This window comes from Lipotes vexillifer, unplaced genomic scaffold, assembly GCF_000442215.2.
Source record: "Lipotes vexillifer unplaced genomic scaffold, Lipotes_vexillifer_v1.1 scaffold814, whole genome shotgun sequence".
Taxonomy (NCBI): Eukaryota; Metazoa; Chordata; class Mammalia; order Artiodactyla; family Lipotidae; genus Lipotes; species Lipotes vexillifer.
Window position 1 is genome coordinate 697,025 of NW_006784081.1, and position 21,337 is coordinate 718,361.

General features: G+C 48.2%; 1 protein-coding gene across 1 annotated transcript in view; it reads left to right on the forward strand.

The window, feature by feature from the left end:
* Positions 1-5: 5 nt before the first annotated feature.
* The window catches only part of OBSCN (obscurin, cytoskeletal calmodulin and titin-interacting RhoGEF), a gene marked incomplete at its 5' end in the record, with an annotated part of 134,611 nt that continues 113,279 nt past the window's right edge, over positions 6-21,337 (forward strand). Inside the window, 15 exon segments of the mRNA XM_007456511.1 lie at positions 6-984; positions 2,121-2,390; positions 2,639-2,899; positions 3,649-3,957; positions 4,431-4,697; positions 5,132-5,427; positions 6,065-6,165; positions 6,167-6,336; positions 7,036-7,269; positions 7,272-7,307; positions 14,891-14,977; positions 14,980-15,056; positions 15,058-15,111; positions 15,113-15,170; positions 17,588-17,863. Of these exon segments, the coding sequence (XP_007456573.1) occupies positions 6-984; positions 2,121-2,390; positions 2,639-2,899; positions 3,649-3,957; positions 4,431-4,697; positions 5,132-5,427; positions 6,065-6,165; positions 6,167-6,336; positions 7,036-7,269; positions 7,272-7,307; positions 14,891-14,977; positions 14,980-15,056; positions 15,058-15,111; positions 15,113-15,170; positions 17,588-17,863 (3,475 nt within the window).

Here is a 21,337-nt window from a genome sequence, read left to right on the forward strand (position 1 = left end):
TGGATCACTCCTCGTTCAGCGGTGCACCTCGCTTCCTAACCCGGCCCAAGGCCTTCGTGGTGTCGGTGGGCAAAGACGCCACGCTGAGCTGCCAGATCGTGGGCAACCCCACACCGCAGGTAAGCTGGGAGAAGGACCTGCAGCAGGTGGAGGCGGGCACTCGCTTCCGCCTGGCCCAGGACGGCGACCTGTACCGCCTCACCATCTTGGACCTGGCACTGGGTGACAGTGGGCAGTATGTATGCCGTGCGCGCAATGCCATCGGCGAAGCCTTCGCGGCGGTCGGCCTGCAGGTGGACGCCGAGGCAGCGTGCGCCGAGCAGGCACCCCACTTTCTGCTGCGGCCCACATCCATCCGCGTGCGCGAGGGAGCCGAGGCCACCTTCCGCTGCCGCGTGCGCGGTTCGCCGCCGATGTCTGTGAGCTGGGCCAAGGATGGGCGGCGCCTGGGCGCGCTGGACGCTCCCCGAGTGCGCGTGGAGGCGAGCGGCGAGGCGAGCGCGCTGCGCATCCTGGCTGCGCGGCCGCGCGACAGCGGCACTTACACGGTGCACGCGGAGAACCCGCTGGGCGCCGCTAGCGCCGCCGCCGGGCTTGCAGTGGACACGGAAACAGACACAGACGGCCCGCCTGGGGCCTCCACGGCCATGCTCCTGGCGCACCTGCAGCTGCGGCGCGAGGCCATGCGCACCGAGGGCGCCCCGGCATCGCCGCCCAGCGCCTGCACGCGCACCTGCACGGTGACTGAGGGCAAGCACGCGCGCCTCAGCTGCTTCGTGACGGGTGAGCCCAAGCCCGAGGTCGTGTGGAAGAAAGATGGGCAGCTGGTGGCTGAGGGCCGGCGACATGTGGTGTACGAGGACGCTCAGGAGAACTTCGTGCTCAAGATCCTCTTCTGCAAGCAGTCAGACCGTGGCCTCTATACTTGCACGGCGTCCAACCTCGTGGGCCAGACCTACAGCTCCGTGCTAGTCGTCGTGCGAGGTGAGCTCCCGGCGCCGGGCATAAGGTCACTGTGCGCAGTGAGCACAGGCAGAGGCTCCTCCCCAGGCCTCCTGCGTTTTCCTTCCAGCGTTGGCTGCTGCTGCCATCTCCCCACCCTGTGCCTGTCTGGTAGAGGAATCCGTGGTTGAAGGTCTTGGCAGCTCTCGCTGTTCTGTTCCATTGTCTCTGTGAGAGTAACACGAGTATACAACAAAGTGCTTTGTCACTAACACCCCCTCCCTCTGGGAGATGGTCAGGGTGCCCGGTAGCTGAGCCTGCTCTCTCCAGGCTGAGGGTGACCCAGGCTCTCCACCCCTCCTACAGGATGCTAAGGGGGTCTCCCTGGCAGAGCTGGAAGGAGGGCAGGAGCAAGGACAAACCTTGTGCTGTCGGAGGCCTCAGGCTGGGGCTGCACCAGGGTGCAGCTTGAAGGTGGCTCTGGGTCAGTTTGCAGGCTCAGGTCCAGGTCTGGGGGCTCCTCCAGGGCACCGGGGCAGCTGTAGGCAGCACCATCAGAATTTGCTGGAGGGCTGTTTACTCTTGTTTCCTAAGACCAGCCTCTTGAAGTGGTTGGAGTCCCACCTCCACTTCTGACCAGCTGTAGGGTCTCCAGCAGGGTGCTTCAACCTTCGTGTGCGTGCCTCGGTTTCCTCGTTTTTCGCACGGAAGTGCGCTCCTGGAGTTGAGCAATTTCGCAGGCCAGTACTTGTCCAGTGGCCTCACTGCTATGTGAACCCAACCCATCCTGCCTGTCCAGGACCAGCTTAGGGGCCTGCTCAGTGGGGCTACTTGCTGTGGCTTCGCCTGCCTCATTTCTCCTTTTCTCTTCCAGACGTCTCCTTATATTTTGGTGGGGTGGGGGGGCTCTTTCCTTTAAGTTCTGTTCCCTCTCCTCTGTCCTCCCTCCTTTTCTGTACCCCTACCTCCCTCTGTCTCCTCCTTACAGCTCCTCTGCCCTCCCACCCACCACCCTCTGCCTCGAAAGCCCCTCCAACCCCTGTCCTGGCTCCCTGCCCCCACCCCAGCCTTACACGTCCCTTACCCTGCCCCCGCTCCTTCCCCTCACCCTCCTCCTCACCCCCTGACTGCCCCTCTTCCCTCTCCTCGCCCCACTCACCTGAGCTCTTTTTCTGCAGAGCCCAAGGTGCCCTTCAGAAAGCGGCTGCAAGACCTGGAGGTGCCAGAGGAAGCGTCGGCCACGTTCCAGTGTGAGGTGCCACAGCCACCCATGGAGACTGCGTGGTATAAGGAGGAGACGCGGCTGTGGGCCGGTGCCAAGTACCTCATCGAGGAGGCAGGCGCTGAGCGCCGGCTGACCGTGCTCAACGTCACCTCCGATGACGATGCTGTGTACATCTGTGAGACGGCAGAGGGCAGTCGCACGGTGGCCGAGCTGGCGGTGCAAGGTGGGCGGGCAGGGGGCCCAGAGACTGGGCAGGGTCCGGGTCTCACAGGAGCTGGGCAAGCGCCGTAGGTAGTGGGCGGGTGGGGCGGGCAGGACCCTGGCACGAGGGGTGCGTCAGGGAGGGGTGGGGTGGGCACTTGGGGGACAGGGACGGGAAGGAGGTAGGGGTGGGACAGGCCTACAGGAGTCTCTCTGACCCGCTGCAGCCCTTCCCCTTCCCCTTCCCCACTGCTCCTCTGCCCACCCCAGGCAACCTCCTTCGAAAGCTCCCGAGGAAGACAGCTGGGCGAGTGGGAGACACGGCCGTGTTCTGTGTGGAGCTGGCCAAGCCAGAGGGCCCCATCCACTGGCTGTGGAACCAGCAGGAGGTGGTGGCCGGGGGCCGGGTGGCCATTACTGCCGAAGGCACGTGCCACACGCTGACCGTCTCCCAGTGCAGCCTGGACGATGCCGGTGAGGTGGCCTTTGTGGCTGGGGGCTGCCGGACGTCCACCCAGTTCTGCGTGTCAGGTAAGGGCCTAGGGAGTACCTGTCACACAGAGGGTACACTGCCCACAGTCCACTAGGCCCTGCTCTGAGTTGTCGCCTGTTGCGGGGAGCGCCGTGCAGGGCAGGGAATGCCTAGGTTGTAGCTCTGGTTCTCTGGGGCTCATGGTTTGTTTGACACCCTCATCCACTGTGGTCACACTAGGCATCTGCAAAGTAGGAGTCCTGGCGGCTCCCCACCCTGTGAACCAGATTAGAAAGTGCAGGTTGTTCTAGAAGCACAGCGTGTAGGGCGTGACATTGTGGGTGTGTCCTCTTTCTGTGGCCTTTGGTGTTGAGATTGGCTCCCCCAGGGTCAGCCCTTTGCTGGGGACAGGGACCCTGCACGTGGGTCTCAGCACCCTTGGAAGGGTCATTGTGCCTTGCCTCAACCATCATCCAGCCCAAGATCCCAATGCATAGATGGGGGTCAAGGCTGAGGACTGGAAAGAGTTCCTTTCCAGGCGTGGACGGCTCAGGGTGGCCCCTGAAGCCCGGGCGCTCTTTCCACTGCAAACAGAGAAATGGCCACAGAGCTGAGACTGGGGTTATGGGCTCACAGCGTCCTCTTGGGCTGGCAGTCCCCTTGGGCTGAGGCCATTTCAGACCACCAGGGTGGTGCCCCCGGGGAGGGCTGGGAATTCTGGGACAACCCCTTTATCCTACTGTGACCTTGGAGCCAGGGCTTGGGGAGGGGGCGCCCAGTTGGTGACATGGGCCCGTGCTCTGCTCAGCCCCCAGAAGGCCGCTCCTGCGTGCTCCTGAGGCCCCTGTGGTGAAGGCCAGGACAGAGAGTTCCGTGACCCTTGGCTGGTCACCACCACCCCATGGGGACCGCCCTGTTGCTATCGATGGCTACCTGGTGGAGAGGAAGAGAGTGGGCACCTACCCCTGGAGCCGGTGCCATGAAGACGAGTGGGTGGCAATGCCTGAGCTGACTGTGGCTGGCGTGGCCGAGGAGGGGGAATTCCAGTTCAGGGTGTCAGCTGTGAACAGCTTTGGCCACAGCCCCTACCTCGAGTTCCCGGGAACTGTACACCTGGGTAAGTGTGGAAGGTTCTGTTCTCCCCGGCACCCTGGTAACAACCTGTGGGGCCATCTGCCCCGGAATCACCCAGACCCAGAGTGTGGCCCAGCCTTGGAGAGGCCAGAGTGACTCATGGGTCCTCTTTACGGTAGGGGGCTGGGCCCAGGGTCCTGATGCTATTGAAGACGTTTTTGTGGGAAGGCCAGGGGACCCAAAGACAGGACTCAAGCCCCACAGGAACCTATCTGTATCCACCACCAGCCCCCGGGCACTGGGCTACACAGCTGCCCCACCACACTGGGTTTGTGGGATCTGAAGGGGATCTCGGGTGGCTGTAACTTGTCCTCACTCCGCCCTGCGTCTGACTTCTGCTCGTGGTCTCCATGTGCTTGTCCAGTGGACTTCCTAGAGCAGGGGGTTATTTGGGCCCAGGCATCGGAGGAGGGGAGGGCAGGGGCCCAGCTCCTTCCTGAAGCCCCCATCCCACAGCCCCCCAGCTGGCTGTGAAAACACCTCTGAAGGTGGTAGAGGCAGTGGAAGGCGGCGAGGTGACCTTCTCTGTGGACCTCACTACGGCCTCAGCAGGGGAGTGGTTCCTGGACGGACAGGCCCTGAAGGCCAGCAGCGTGTATGTGATACACTGTGATGGCACCCGGCACACTCTCACCATTCGCTTGGTGCCTGTCAGCCTGCACGGGGCCGAGCTCAAGTTCGTGGCCAATGGTATCGAGAGCAGCATCCGCATGGAGGTCCGAGGTAGGGGGACCCCGTCCCATGACCCTGGGGCCCCTCTGAGCCCAGTTTCCTCCAGGAGTGGGGGTGGGATGGGGTCCCTGGGGTCTCAGGGCTCGGAAGATCTGTCATTGCTCCTGGGGCAGGCGGGCTGCTGGATGAAGTGGGGCCAGGTGGTGGGGTGTGCAAGGTCACCGGGTGTGAGTGGAAGAGGGGCTAAAGTGTCCCCAGTGGCGCCAAGCTTCAATTCTCCGTCTGTATGCCCCCCTTCTCCCCTCCGCCCTCTTGGTTGATTCCTTCTACACCACTTCTTGTCCTGCCTCTGCCTTTCTTGCCTCTCTGACTCCCCTCCACCATATCTGGCTCTTCCCCCTCTGTTCACTCTGCCTCGTTCCACTCCCCCCGCCTACTTCCCCCTTCATCCACACCCGCTTTGTCCACCTGTCTGTGACTTCCAGCAGCCCCGGGGCTGACGACCAAGTGTCCGGCAGCAGCAGTGGCAGCACGGGAGGTGCTGGCCCGGCTGCATGAGGAGGCCCAGCTCCTGGCCGAGTTATCGGACCAGGCTGCAGCTGTGACGTGGCTCAAGGACGGACACGCACTGTCTCCAGGCCCCAAGTATGAGGTGCAGGCGTCAGCCGGGCAGCGGGCACTGCTAGTGCGGGACGTGAAGCGAGAAGACGCAGGGCTGTATGAGTGTGTCAGCCACGGGGACCGCATCGCCTACCAACTATTGGTGCAAGGTGACACCAGTGTGTGTGTGTTCATGTCCTCCCTGGGCCGCTGCCGTGGCCAGGGCCACGCATTCTGTCCCCCAGCTCTGGATAGGCTCTGGGGGACCTGGGTAGTGGGATCCGCTGTTCTCTGTCCCCGTGGGGACAGTGGGGGATCAGGGGGCTCTGCCAACCGCCTGAGGAGGGTGGGGAGTCAGAAAGGCTCAGGTGACCCTGTGGGGAGGGCAGGGGTGTGTGTGGGGTGCTCACCCCACGCTATGGAGACAGTGGGAGGATGGGATGGACTCAGGTGACCATGTGGGGAGGGCAGGAGTCTGGGCAGCTCTGCTGACCTTGTGAGGAGGGTAGGGGGGTCAGGGCAGGCTCAGGTGACCCCTGAGGGTAGGGTGGGGAACCCGGGACCCTGCCAACCTCGTTGGGAGGGTAGGGGTCAGGGACTCTGCTCAGTACGGGAGGAGCTTCCTGTGAGTGGGTGGCACTTGGGTGGTTGAAAGTCAGCAGCTGAGGCTGGCCCTGTCTCTGAAGGGGCGTAGGTTTGGGCGAGGGCCAGTGTCTCCCATGATCCTGAAGCCCTGAGCACCTTCCTCTGCTAGCTGCCTGGGCACGTGTGTGGTTAGGGCTCTGTCGGCCCCCTGACCTGCCCATGTGCCCTTGTAGGCCTCACATCCTTTTTTGCACAAGGACGTGGCTGGTGGCTGTGTGGATGCCATGGCCGGGGGCTCAGCCCATTTTGAATACAAAACTTCAGAGGCCCACGTGTGTACACTGGCACAAGGATGGCGTGGAGCTTGGTCACTCCTGCCAGTACTTCTCACAGGAGGACATGGGCACACGGCACCGGCTGGTGGCTACCTCAGTCACCGTGCAGGATGAAGGCACCTACTTGTGCCAAGTGGGCGAGGACTCTGTGGACTTCCGGTCGCGTGTCTGTGGTTAGTGCACTGCCTCCCAGGCTTGGTGTGTGGGGAGCAGGTCTGGCTGCATCCAGCTGTGCAGCACTTGCAAGGCCAAGCTGTCTCTCCCTTCATTTCTTCTGAGAATACTTGGGGGTAGGGGTAGTTACTTCTGAATTTGGGTGAAGAAACGACCCATGAAACTAATATATATAGGTGAAGAATGCAGGCCTGGAAAATAAAAGATAAGAAGGAAATTTAAAGCCCTTGTCCTCTTTTTAAAGATGAGGAAATGAGGCAGAGCAGACCCAGAAAGTGCTGGAAGTGTCCTTGGAAGGTTAGATTTGGATCTTGGTGAATCTGAGGCCCTGGCTCTTTCTAGAAGCCATTGAGGTCTCTTGGCAGATTCTCCAAGTCCAGTTCTGCCCCATCTTGGCCCTCAGAAGGGTCTCTGCCATGCCGCCCCTGCCTCCTTCCATCTGAGCAAAGGCACTGGGGCTGGGCTGCCCATCATGGATCTCTGAGGCTGCTTCCCATCACACCCAGGAGGGGTTGGGGTACCTGGACCACCTGTGCCCATGGAGGGTTCCATGTGCAGCACCTGATCACAAAGGATCCTCATGGGGGGGATCTGTGGCCGCCTGGGGTCTAGAGCAAAGCTCTGTCATGGCTCCAGGACTTGGGAAACCTCACCTTGGCAGAGCCTGTGCTGTGTATCCCTCCCTGTTGCCAGAGCCCTCAGCGATGCTGCCAAGGAGCAGCCAGCACTCAGGGAGGTACAGGCCGAGGTGGGGGCCAGTGCCACACTGAGCTGTGAGGTAGCCCTGGCCCAGATGGAGGTGACATGGTACAAGGATGAGAAGAAGCTGAGTGTGAGCTCAAAAGTGTGCATGGAGGCCAAGGGCTGCAGCCGGCAGCTGGTGGTGCAGCAGGTGGGGAATAGGGACGCTGGGGAGTACAGCTGTGAGGCCAGGGGCAGAAGGTCTCCTTCCGCCTGGGTGTCACAGGTCAGTTGACCATTTCATAGGAGCAGGCCTGGAGGAACCAGGCCTGTTTTCAGTGCGGGTGACGGCAGTGCTCAGCTGACTCATCAGGCCCGTATCAGTTATACAAATAACCCCAGAACTTAGTGGCCCAATGGAACAATCTGTGGGCAGGAATTCAAGCGGTGCTCAGCGTGGATGGCTCATCTCTGCTCCACATGGTGTTGACTGGGACAGGAGGATCCAGTCTGGCCTCATTTGTGTGTCTGATGTCCCAGTCAGGGGGCTGGCTGTGATGGCAGACCTCTCTCTTCTAGTGATGTTGTCTGGGCTCATTCCTGTCTGGGACCATCCTGTTCTCTCCTCTGGGGCTATGGTCTCCTTGTGACATCTCATTCTCAAGGCCTCTTTCTCCATGTGGGTAGCCTGAGCTCCTTCATATTCTGGCTGGGTTCCCTTTAGGGATTAGGAGATGCTACAGGGTTTGTTAAGATTTGTTTTCACCAGTCCCAGAATATTACATTCTCTGTGTTTTATTGCACAAAGCCAGACATAAGGCCAGCCTAGTTCCAAGGAGTTGGAGAAGTAGACTTCACTGTTGATGAGGAGTCCCCTGGTTAATTGGGGACAATTTCTAACAATCTACCACAAGGACACAGGCTCTATCCGTCTAGATCTTTGCTTTCTTGAGCATAAGATAAAGATCTTTCTAAAGCTTATTGCCTCATGGTCACAAGATGGCTTCCCTAGCTCCAGCCATCATGTTCAAGGTGGGAAGAACATGTAAGGATTGTGTGTGTGTTTGTTTTTTTCCTTTTCACTGCTGTGCAGTAAATTATCACAAACTCAGTGGCTTAAAATAATGCCCATCTGTTAGTTCACAGTTCTATAGATCAGAATTCAAGATGTGGATTCTGGATTCTCTTTTCAGGGTCTCAAGGGCTGGAATCCATATGCCATGTGGCTGAGTTCTCTCAGGGCCCTTTTCCAAGCTCATCCAAGTTGCTGGCAGAATTCGTTTCCTTGTGGTTCTGGGTCTAAGGCTATTTCCTGGCTGGCTGGCAGCCAGGGGCTGCTCTTAGGTCCTTTGCCACATGGCCCCTCATGTCCATTTGCTCTTATGCTTCAAATCTCTTTGGCCAGGAAGAACCCCCTCCCTTCTAAGGTCTCACCTGGTTAGGTCAGGCCCAACCAGGATAATCTCCTTGTTAATGAACTCATAGTCAACTGATCTGCGACCTACATTCCTTCTGCAGAATCCCTTCACAGCAGTGCCTGGATTAGTGTTTGGTGGAATAGCTTGGAGAAGGTGCATGCATACTGTGGTGCACGGATCTTGAGGCAGTCCTACCTAGCACAGGGTGTCACCTGCTCTTTCTTCTATTCAGAGAACAGATGCTCTCTGAGGAGCCCACAGCAGATTTTCCCTATGCCTCCCAGTACTGGGTGGGTCCGATGGCCATGCCTTGCTCAGGCACCTGGGAAAGTGAGTCCTAATCTTCCAGCTTCAGCAGTGGAACATTGAGGGTGGTAGAGGTGGGCGTCTGGTGGTGTGGCTGGCCTGGTTCTGCTGAGGGATCTGTCCTGCAGCACTGGCCCATGCCCACATCAGGGTGGCTGTGCCCTGGTTTTGGACACTGACTTCGAGGCAGGCTGTGGAGGGATCAGAGTGGACATGGTCAGACCTCACTCCTGCCTCTTAAGAGACAGGTGACCTTAGGCAAGTCATCAGTGTCGTGTCCCCCTGAAGTCTGTCTGGAAACTCAGAATGTGGCCTTAACTGGAAATGGGGTCTTTGCACACAACATCAAGCAAAGGATCACAGGATGAGATGACCCTGGATTAGGGTGGGCCCTGACTCCAATGACAGGTGTCCTTTGAGAGAGAGAAGAGGGATATTCACGATACAGATACACGGGGACATGGCCAGTGACAATGGAGGCAGAGATTGGGGTGATGCAGTCACAAACCCAGGGATGCCTGGGACCACCAGATTATAGCCATCCTGGTGGATGTGAGGTAGTATCTTATTGTGGTTTTGATTTGTATTTCCCTGATGACTAATGATGTTGAGCATATTTTCATATGTATTTGGCCATTTGTGTATCTTCTTTGGAGAAATGTCTCTTCAGATCCTTTGCTTGTTTTTTAATTATTTATCTTTTTATTACTCAGTTGAAAGAGTTCTTCATATATTCTGGATCGTATAGCCTTATCCTATATATAGTATAGTATAGCCTTATGAGATATATGATTTGCAAATAGTTTCTTCCATTCACTTTCTTAATTGTGCCCTTTGATGCACAAAAGTTTGAAAATTGTGATGAAATCTAGTTTATCTTCTTTGGTTGCTTGTCTGTTAGGTGTCACATCTAAGAAATCGTTGCCCAATCCAAGGTCAAATAGACTGACACCTATGTTTTCTTCTAAGAGTTTTCCAGTTTTAGCCCTTGTATTTAGGTCTTTGATCCATTTTGTGACAATTTTTGTGTATGGTGTGAGTTGGGGGTCCAACTTCATCCTTTCCATTGGATATCCAGTCGTCCCAGCACCATTTGTTGAAAAGAATTTTTCCCCATTGAATTTCCTTGGCATCCTTGTTGAAAGTCAGTTAACCATTAATTAAGTATTTACTTCTGGACTCTCAATTTTATTCCATTGATATATATGTCTACCACAGTCTTGATTATTGTAGCTTTGTGGTATGTTTTGAAATAGGGAATGTGAATTCTTTAGCTGTTTTTTCAACATTGATTTGGCTATTTGAGGTCCCTTGCATTTCCACATGAATTTTAGGATCATCTTTTTAAGTTTTGCAAAAAAGGCAGCTGGTATTTTGATTGGGATTGCATCAAAATGTGTAGGTCAATTTGGGGAATATTGCCATCTTTTTATTTTATTTTAAAAATTTATTTATTTATTTTTGGCTGCGTTGGGTTTTTGTTGCTGCACGTGGGCTTTCTCTAGTTGTGGCGAGTGGGGGCTACCCTTCGTTGGGGTGCGCAGGCCTCTCATTGCAGTGGCTTCTCTTGTTGCAGAGCACGGGCTGTAGCCATGCAGGCTTCAGTAGTTGTGGTGCTGAAGTGGGATCTTCTCGGACCAGGGATTGAACCCATGTCCCCGGCACTGGCAGGCAGATTCTTAACCACTGCACCACCAGGGATGTACCCAAATGACTGGTATCAGATTTCTTTCTTTTTTATTTTTTTTCAGTACGCGGGCCTTTCACTGTTGTGGCCCCTCCCTCCCGTTGCGGAGCACAGGCTCCAGACACGCAGGCTCAGCGGCCATGGCTCACGGGCCCAGCCACTCCGAGGCATGTGGGATCCTCCCAGACTGGGGCACGAACCCACATCCCCTGCATCGGCAGGTGGACTCTCAACCACTGCACCACCAGGGAAGCTCCAGATTTCTTTTTTAATTTTATTTTTTGGCTGCGCCGTGTGGCATGCGGGATCTTAGTTCCCTGACCAGGGATCACACCCGTGCCCCCTGTGGTGGAAGCGCAGAGTCTTAACCACTGGACCACCAGGGAAGTCCCCTTTGCCATCTTAACAGTGTTAGTCTCCTAATCCACAATATGAGATGACTTTCTATTTATTTTGGTCTTTTAAATTTCTTTCAATTATGTTTTATAGTTTTTAGTGTGCAGGAATTGCACTTATTTTGTTAAGTTCGTTGCTAAGTATTTTATTCTTTTGATGCTACTGTAAATGGAATTGTTTTGTTAATTTCATTATAAAATTGTTCATTCCTAATGTATGGAAATAGAATTGATTTTTGTATATTGGTCTAGTATCCTGCAGCTTCTCTGAATTCATTTATTCACTCTGTTAGTTCTTTTGTGGATGCCTTAGGATTTTCTATATACAAATTATGTCATCTGCAGGTAGTTTTACTTCATTTCCAGTCTGGATGCCTCTCATTTTGTTTTTGATTACTGATTAAACCTCTTTACTTGTTATAGTTCTATTCAGATGTTTTTCCATTTATTCTTGTGTTAGTTTTGATAGTTTATGTGTTTCTAGGAATCTCTCCATTTCATCTAGGTTATCTAGTTGGTGTGCAGTTGTTCATAGTATTCTCTTTTAATCTTTTCTATTTTTGTAAGGTCTTTATTGATGTCCCCAGTTTTTTTTCCCTAATTTTAATAATTTGAGTCTTCTATCTTTTTTCTTGGTCAGTCTAGCTAATATTTTGTCAATTTTCTTGATCTTTTCAAAGAACCACCTTTTGGTTTCCTTGATTCTTTCTATTGCTTTTGTATTCTCCATTTCACTTATCTATGCTCTAATCTTTATTTTCTTCATTTTTCCAAGTTTGGGTTTAACTTAATCTTTTTTCTCATTTCTTAAGGTATGAAGTTAGGTTATTGATTTGTGATCTTTTTAAGATAGGCCTATAACTTATAGCTATGGTTGGCAGGGAACTGAACACTGCTTTCACTGCACCTCATAAGTTTTGGTATGCTGTGTTTTCATTTTCATTTATCTCAAAATATTTTCTAATTTTCCTTGTAATTCTCCTTTGCGTGTGTTGTTTAATTTTGACACACTTTTGAATTTTCCAGTTTTCTTTCTAGTATTGCTGTCTAGTTTCATTCCATCGTAGTCAGAAAGATTCTTTGTATGCTTTCAGTCTTTTTAGATTTATTGAGACTTGTTTTATGGCCTAACATGTGGTCTGTGTTAGAGGATGTTCCATATGTGCTTGAGTAAAATGTGTCTTCTAAAAAAAAAAAAGAAAGAAAAAAAGGGCTTCCCTGGTGGCGCAGTGGTTGAGAGTCCGCCTGCCGATGCAGGGGACACGGGTTCGTGCCCCAGTCCGGGAAGATCCCACATGCCGCAGAGCGGCTGGGCCCGTGGGCCATGGCCGCTGAGCCTGCGCATCCGGAGCCTGTGCTCCGCAATGGGAGAGGCCACAACAGTGAGAGGCCCGCGTACCGCAAAAAAAAAAAAAAAAAAAATGTGTCTTCTGTTGCTGTTGGGTGAAGTGTCCTCTGTAAGTCAGTTAGGTCTAGTTTCTTGTATAGTGTTATTCATGTCCTATTTCCTTATTGATCTGTCTGGTTGTTCTATCCATTATTGAAAGTAGGGTACTGAAGTCTCTACTCTTGGAGAACTGTCTATTTCTCCCTTTAATCTTTTAGTTTTCGTTTCATATATTTTGGAGCTCTTCTGTTAGTTGTGCTTATGTTTATAGTTGTGATATCTTCTTGATGAATTGACCCTTTTAATCAATATATAACATCCTTAATCTATATCTGTATATATTAAATATAATGTCTTGTAATGTTTTTTTCCTTTTGTTTGACATTAGTATAGCCACCTCAGGTCTCTATTGATTGCTATTTGTATGGAGTATCTTTTCACTTTCAACCTATTTGTATCTTTGGATCTAAAGTGAATCTCCTGTAGACAGCATTTTAAAAATTCATTTTGTATTAAGTTAATTCTTATAAGGAAGTGTTTCCTTCTGCTATTTTACTCTTTGTTTCTTATATGTCATATCTTTTTGCCATTACTTTCTCCATTATTGTCATTTATGATTAATTTATTTTTTCTAGTGTGCCATTTTTGTTACTTTCTCATTTCTTTATGTATATGTACATTCATTTTTTTCTTAGTGATTACCCTGGGGATTGTCATTAACATCTAACTTTGTAATAATCAAGTTTGAAATTATATCATCTTAGTTTCAATAGAAAAACTCTGCTTCTTTACAGGTTGTTCCCAAAGCTAAATGTTGTTAATGTCACAAGTTATGTCTTTATACATAGTGTGTCCGTTAACTTTATAGTTTTATAATTATTGTTTATGCATTTGTATTTTAAGTCATATAAGAAATAAAAGGAATTAGCTAAGCACCAGAAGAATGATCCAATATAAATGAGAGTTGGAACTTACAAACAAGAGCAAGATTAGAAGATCAGAAGTTCCACCCAGGAACTTCAGATGATAGAAAAACAATCTGAAAGAGTATGTCAAATAAGTCTACTTAAAATGATTAAAGAGATGTATGGAAGACTAGAAAATGTAAGAAAAAGTGAAATACTAGGAAAAGGAACAGGCAGATTTAAAGAACCAAATGAAACTTCTTGAATAAGAAACACAACTTTTGTAATAACAATTCAGTGGAGGGATAAACAGCAAATTAGACATAGCTGAAGATAGAATTATTGAATTGGAAGATAGATCTGAGGAAATTACTCAGGATGAATTACAAAGAGGTAAAAAATAAGAGATAATGACAGACATAGAGAAGAGAAGTAGAAGGCCACACGTATGTCTAAAAGGACTTCTAGGAGAGACTAGAGATAATGAGAAAGATGAAATAATGAAAGAAATAATGTGGAGAAATTTTAGAAATGGTAAAAGACATGAATCCTAAACTTCAAAATTCATAAGAAATAATGGGAATTGTAAAAAAAAAAAAGTCACAGCTAGTGAATCCAGAAGGCCAAAAACCAAGAGGAGATCTTAACCTCCAACGGGAAAAAAGATTAATGGGATGATAGTTATTCTTCCTGTAGATTTTTCAACAGCAATGAAGAGCACAGAAAAGAAGGTATAGTCTCCAAAGCACTGAGGGAAAATAACTGTTGATCTAGAATTCTGTATCCAGCTAAACTATCATTCAAAAGTTAAGGTGAAATACAGACATTTTCAGAGAGAATTTATCATTCATAAAATCTCACTGAAAGAATTACCAATGAATATACTTTATAAAGAAGAAAATCAAGTCTAGAGTAGTAGAATGGGCTCTAGAGCAGTGGTTCCCAACCTTTTTTGCACCAGGGACCAGTTCTGTGGAAGACAATTTTTCCACGGACCAGGGAGGGAGGATGGTTCAAGCAGTAATGCGAGCTATGGGGGAGGTGGTTCAGGTGGTAATGCAAGTGATGGTTCAGTTGGTAATGCAAGCAATGGGATGGTTCAGGTGGTAATGTGAGTGTGGGGAGCAATGGGAAGCAATGGGGAGCAGCAGATGATGCTTCGCTTGCTCACCCACTGCTCACCTCCTGCTGTGAGGCCCAGTTCCTAACAGGCTGTGGATTGGTACTGGTTTGTGACCCAGGGGTTGGGGACCTCTGTTCTAGAGTAATGTGATGTCAAGCAAATACAGTAAGTTAATAAAAAGCAGCATCTGATTCCCAAGGCCAAGGATTTGATTACACGAATGGTGACTGGCCTGCTAGAAGTTGTAGACTGCATTAACATATTAATGTTCCTGTGACTCAGGGGTATTGCCTGTTCTTGGTGACATGGTATAAGAAATTCTCCCTGAAAATACCAATGCTGTGATATGCCATCCACAAATTATGCCTCTCTTTGTTAGGGTAATTATGAGATCACATGTGCTAAGTAGGTGCCAGAGCCTGAACTGTAACATATACCAATGTGAAAATTATTGAACTGGGAGCCTTCAGATTCTGAGAACTAACCTGTTCCCTGTTTTGTACATCTTCTGAGTGTGAAGTTCTCTGTGTTGAGAAAGCTAGGAATAGGACTGGCTTGTGGCCAAGGCATCATGGTTTTGAGATCCAGAAGGTGGGCCCTCATCCAATTCTAGAAATTTGATTGTCTCATCTTCCTCCCTGTCCCCAGAGGCCACGCTGATATTTGCCAAGGAGCATCCAGCATGCAAGGAAGTGCAGGATGAGGTGGGGACGAGCACCATGCTAAGCTGTGAGGTAGCCAGGCCCAGACAGAGGTGATATGGTTCAAGGAGGGAAAGAAACTGAGTTCAAGCTCAAAAGTGTGTGTGGAGGCCAAGGAAGGGCTGCACCCCGAGGCTGGTGGTGCAGCAGGTAGGCAAGGTAGATGCTGGGGGAGTACAGCTGAGAGGCCAGGAGCTGGAAGATCTTCTTCCACCTCAACATCACAGGTGGGTTCCTTGAGGTCCTTCTTATGTTCCTCAGCTTAATTATTAGGGAGTAGGGATGTGTGGTCATGCCACCTAAAAGTGTGTTTTCTCACAAAACTTACCACATAGCAGCTAGCGGGTATTAATTACATGCCAAGGGCCAGATTTTATGAAGTGCTTCTTGTCTTTTTACTTGTATAAACTTCACAACCACCTCGGGAAGAGGAATTCTGATTATTCCCATTCTAAGATAAGGCACAAGGAAATTCCATAACTTGCCAAAGTTCACATAGCCAGAGAATTACAGAGCCAGGATTTAGGCCCAATATTCTGAGGGCTATTTTCTCTAGTTATCAAATTACAGTTTAACAATCCCCTGCCCATATTAAAAATTTTTTTTAAAGAGACTATTCCACTGTCTTCCAGATTCCATGTATTTTTTTGGAATATCAACTCTCATATATGTTATGTTCCCTCAAGGGTCATTTTTTTCTTTTCCTGTTGTTTTTAAGGTATTGTTTTTGATTTTGAGCAGTTTACATTGATGAACCTAGGTGTGATTTTCTTTGTATTCATCCTGGTTAGGGTTGCAGAGCATTTTGAGTCTGTGGATTTTTGTCTTTCCTCAACCATAGAGTGTGGTTTCTCACATGTCTCATATGTATCTCTCTTTCTCTCCACCTCTTAATTCTTTTTCTCTCTCTGCTTTAGTCGGGATATTTTCTTTAGATCTGTGTTCCAATCCACTAATTTTCTATTCTTCTATATCTAATCTGTTGTCAAACCCATTTATAGTGTGTTTACTTTCAGTTATTGTATTTTCCAGTTTCATAATTTCCATTTGTTTAATTTCTTATAGATTCTATAGATTCTAGACTCTGTAGTAAAATTTTTGTATTTGATATATTTTCTGTTCTTTCACATTAAAGAAATATTATCATGGTTATATCCTAGTCTGATCATCTGATATTGCTTTTTTTTTGGATTTCTATTCACTCTTGTCCTTGGCATGCCAGTGAATTTTCAGTTGACTGTCAGACATTGAGAAAACTTTTTGAATATGGATGATGTTATCTTACTTCAGACAGAGGATCAGTATTTCCTTTGCTAGGGAGCGAGAGAACAACTAAGAACTTTAGTCTATTCAAGGACTGCACTGACTCAAGGCTGCATTACAGTTTTGATCAGGGTCATCTATCTCTGGTTTGCCCCCATTCCTGGGCATAGTCCTCCAAGGATTTCTGCAGAGACTTGGGGTATGGATGGGGGTCTCTTTTCAGGCAGACACTCAACTCTAATCTTTGTCTCTATGGTAATGCAAGGTGCCAAAATGTCTGCTATAGTTTTCAGAGGTTTTCTGCTTGGCTTCGTAGTCTCCTGGGCCATGCAGTTGTGGAGCTCATCAAACATCTTGAGGGGAATGTGGCTGAGTGTGGGGCTCAATTCTACAAGATCTCTTTTTCCTGGAGGCGTGGCTCCTCAATCTCTAACTTTATCTCTCTGCTCACACAAGGTGTACATAGCATGACCAGTTTTCCTGTTTCACAGTAGCAGCCCTATGCCTTTTAGTGTCATGCTGTACTAAGGAGCAGCAGTGTCCAGAGGAGAAAGTCAGATGCCCAGGGTGGTTCCAAAAGTGCAGTTCCCTTTTACCTTTCTCACTGACTTCACGTCTATCCTTCTAGGAGAGCCCTGGCCCTAGCTCTCATCTCTGTTAGAATGACTCCCCTTAGCTTTCATCAAAGCTGCCTCCCTTTTATCATTTAGCACTTCACCTAAACATTACTCCTTAGCAAGATTTTCTCTGACCACCAAATCTAAGTCACTGTCAGTCCCTTCTCTCTAGCACATTACTCTGTCTTATTTCATCACAGCATTGACCATAGCATTAAATCATTGTCAGGTTTGTATGTTTGTTTGTTTTTCCGCAGTAGAAGGTAAGATCTGTAAGAACAGAGACTGTGTTACTCACGTTTTCAGCTATGGTGTAGCATTCCCAGCACCACCATAGTGCCTGCAGATAATGGGCCCTCCATTGACATTAGTTGCATCAGTGATTGAATGAATGAATGAATGAATGCATCTACAGCATGGAGTCTCTGAGATCCTATATGTATTTATACATATAGGGGATACAAGTGCACATAACCCAACCTGCCTGCCAGAGGTGACTGTCACATGGGAAAGACAATGAACTAGCTGTGACAGATGCTAGAATAACTTTGGCCACTTTCCTCCAGCCTTAGGAATTGACCTTGTGTCAGAACATCACCAAAATGTACACTTGAGATATATGTTTGTAAACACAACTCTACACCTTCCTGGGCACATGGCATCACTGGCTCCAAGAAGAAAATTTACTGAACTCTTAAGTTTTGGTCTCACAGGCTGGTTCCAGCTTTGTGTCTCTGACACTGTGTATCCCTTTCTATGCCCAGAGTCCTCTGCGGTGTTTATCAAGGGGCAGCCAGCACATAAAGAGGTTCAGGCCATGGTGGGGGCCAGCACCACACTGAGCTGCGAGGTGGCCCAGGCCCAAATGGAGGTGATGTGGTACAAGAACAGGAAGAAGCTGAATTCGAGCTCCAAAGTGCATGTGGAGGCCAAGGGCTGCACCCGGAGGCTGGTGGTGCAGAAGGTGGGCAAGGCAGACGCCGGGGAGTACAGCTGCGAGGCCAGGGGCCAGAAGGTCTCCTTCCACCTGGATGTCACAGGTAAGTCCTTGGAGGTAGTAACTTAGCCTTATGTGGAGGTGGTGGGACTGGCTTGCATCCCCCAACAGACCCGATGATCTTCCCACTAGACTTCATCTCTTTTAGCCTTCCATCCTCCCACCTCCCATTTTCATGCCCATGGCTGGACCAAGGGAGGCTGGATGGGCAGGCTGTGAGCATAAGGGATAATGGTGTTCCTATAAACCCTGAGTGGTGTTTCCACACAGTAATGCACAGTCTTCAGTTCCCAGCATCTGCCCAGAACCTTCTGGGTATTCCTTGGTGTCTGGGACTCTGGTTCTGTCTTGCACTTGGGGTCTGAGGTAGACCAGATGTCTTTTAACTGTGGGTATGTGAATTTGCTCCTCCTGGATGTCCTGACAGCTCCTAGACGCCGTCACCTAGCAACGCATGTGGGTTCACACTAGGGAGAGATGTTTGAATTTCATTAAGCCAGGACAAGGGGAAATTTCTGCCACACAGCCATACTTGGATTTATCTCAAGACTGAACTATGGATTATCAAAGTTTTAGGTGTTCTGAACACTCTTTCTTCCTTTGCACATGGAATAGAAGTTACCTGTGCATCTACATGTAACAAAATCTAGATCCAGTTTTCTTGCAATATGTGTGCAAAGTAAACAGAGACCAAAGGGTTGGTTGATACGTGCCTGAGATATGCACATGTGAGGTCTGGAATTCTCTTTTCAAAGCAAATACTGATTTCCTTTTGTTTTCTGTTAGAACATTCTATGTCAGAATTCCCCATGGAGTCTGATTTATAGATTTAGACTTGGAGAGGAATAGTAGCTTCTCCTATACCAACATGTATGTATCTTTTAAGAATGGTATTTTAGAAGAATATGACAATAGTTTTTCATGGCAATAAATGTGAAAGGTTTGACAAATTGATCAGATTCTTAGAAAACTATATAAAAAGTGACACAAGAAACATTCAACAACCCAAGTAGTCCTATAATCTTTTTTTTTGTTGTTTGTTTTTTTGTGGTATGCGGGCCTCTCACTGCTGTGGCCTCTCCCGTTGCGGAGCACAGGCTCCGGACGCGCAGGCTCAGTGGCCATGGCTCATGGGCCTAGCCGCTCCGCGGCATGTGGGATCTTCCCAGACCGGGGCACGAACCCGTGTCCCCTGCATTGGCAGGCGGACTCTTAACCACTGCGCCACCAGGGAAGCCCAGTCCTATAATCTTTTAAATAATTGGAACCATAATGATAAATCTTCTCATAGAGAAAGATCTAAGCCCAGTAGTTCCACTGTTAAATTATATGAAATACTTTGGAAAGAAAATCCATGTTCATGGATATTCTTCTAGAGAATAGAAAAAGGAGATAAATAGTCTCTGATTTGTTTCATGTAGACAGCATAACACTGATACCAATATCTGACAAAAAAAATTGTAAGAATTAAAATTACAGACCAACCTGTTATGGATATCAAGGCCGATATCTGAAACAAAATATTATCAAAATAAATGTAACAATATATTAAGACGAAAATTGGTAATACACTGTGATAAAAGTCATAGTCCAGAAATGCAAGGCTGTTCAAACACTGGAAATATTAGCAAAGCAATCTGTTCATGACATGCAGAATAAAGTATTTGGTAAGATGTGGCATTATACATACAGAAGAAAAGTTTAATAAAGTTGGCATCAATTCATGACATAAAATTCTTAACGAATTATAAATAAAACAGTTCATAATCTGATAAATGATGCTGCAGACAAACCAGCTAACTGCACACAAAAAAGTGAAAGTTTGAAAGTTTGTCTGTGAGACAGCGAACCAGACAAGGAAGCCAACTGTTAACTGCTTTTAACCAACATTGTACAACAGAGATAGGAGGAAAAGAAAGTAAAAGACATAAACGTGTGAAGAAACAAAAGTTGAATTCATGGATAATATGATTAATCCAAAGGATAAAGTATGAGACTTAATAAGATAGTTGAGAATGATTACCATGTAAAAAAATCAGTATGAAGAAAACACTTCTATGGCTACATAGTAACAACAAACATCTGGAAAATGAAAATTTTCAAAGAATTACAATAGCATCAAAAGAATCATTTTCTAATTCCAAGTCTAATAAAGGGTGGTGAGAGGCTCTGTGTGCGTGGGGGAATTATTAAAAATGTTTTGAGAGACAGTCAAGAAGTTCTAAAGAGTTAGGTAGAAATCCAGGGAAGAATAAAACATGTTTAATACCAATTAAAATCCAAATAAATGTTTGTTTAGTGGGGATTTTGGAAATTCGGAAGTAAATTGCTAAGACCATGTACAGTCAATACACTATTGGAGAAGAGAAAAAAGTGAGTTATTTGCTACACCAATATCAAGATTGTTATAAAGCTACAGTAATGAATACAACAGTGTCTCGTTGCAAGGATAGATACACAGACCAAAGGGCCAGAATAGTGATCTCCGATACAAATCTGCACATGAATGGATGCCCACATTCCCTTGCTCCTTTTTTTTTTTTTTTTTAAATGTGGACTCATGCAAGGAGTAGAGACAACATGGTTTTAATAAATGACACTTAAACCATTTAACCATATAGAAAAACCATTAGGCCAGTAATTCATATCCCCCATGGTCAACTCATGTTGGGTTAAACACCACAGAATAGAAGGGAAAATCACAAAACTCTTAGATGATAACATAGATGGTTTTAATTACCTCAGACTAAAGAATGATTTCTTTCTTTTTTTTTAATAAATAATTAAGAAAAATTTTCTTTATTATTTTTGGCTTCGTTGCTCCATGTGGGCTTTCTCTAGTTGTGGCGAGCTGGGGCTACTCTTCACTGTGGTGTGCGGGCTTCTCACTGCAGTAGCTTCTCTTGTTGTTTAGCATGGGCTCTAGGTGCGCAGGCTTCAGTAGTTGTGGCTCGCAGGCTCAGTAGTTGTGGCTCACGGGCTCTAGAAAGCAGGCTCAGCAGTTGTGGTGCACGGGCTTAGTTGCTTCGCGGCATGTGGGATCTTCCTGGACCAGGGTTCGAACCTGTGTCCCCTGCATTGGCAGGCAGATTCTTAACCACTATACCACCAGGGAAGTCCCAAAGAATGACTTATTAAAATACAAGTGCACTAACCATAATGAAAAAAATTTGACTACCTTAAAACTAAATATGTATTGATAGATTATCAGAAGATAGCATGAAGTACTGAAAAGGCAAACCACACAGATGTGGGAGACATTTAGAACACACACACTTGTCAATGCCTAGCATTCGTATGTATAAAAATGTCCTTAAAGTGAACACACAAATGGCAGACAGTGCTATTGAAAGTAGGGCAAAAACGTTGAACAGTGACACCACAGGAGAGCAAACACTGATGACCAAAAACATCAGAAATGGGTCTTTACTTTGAATCATCACAAAAAATGCAAAAGAGTGCCACAGGAGGTACATTTCACTCCCACCAGACTGCCGACAGTGAGAGTAGGTGAGGG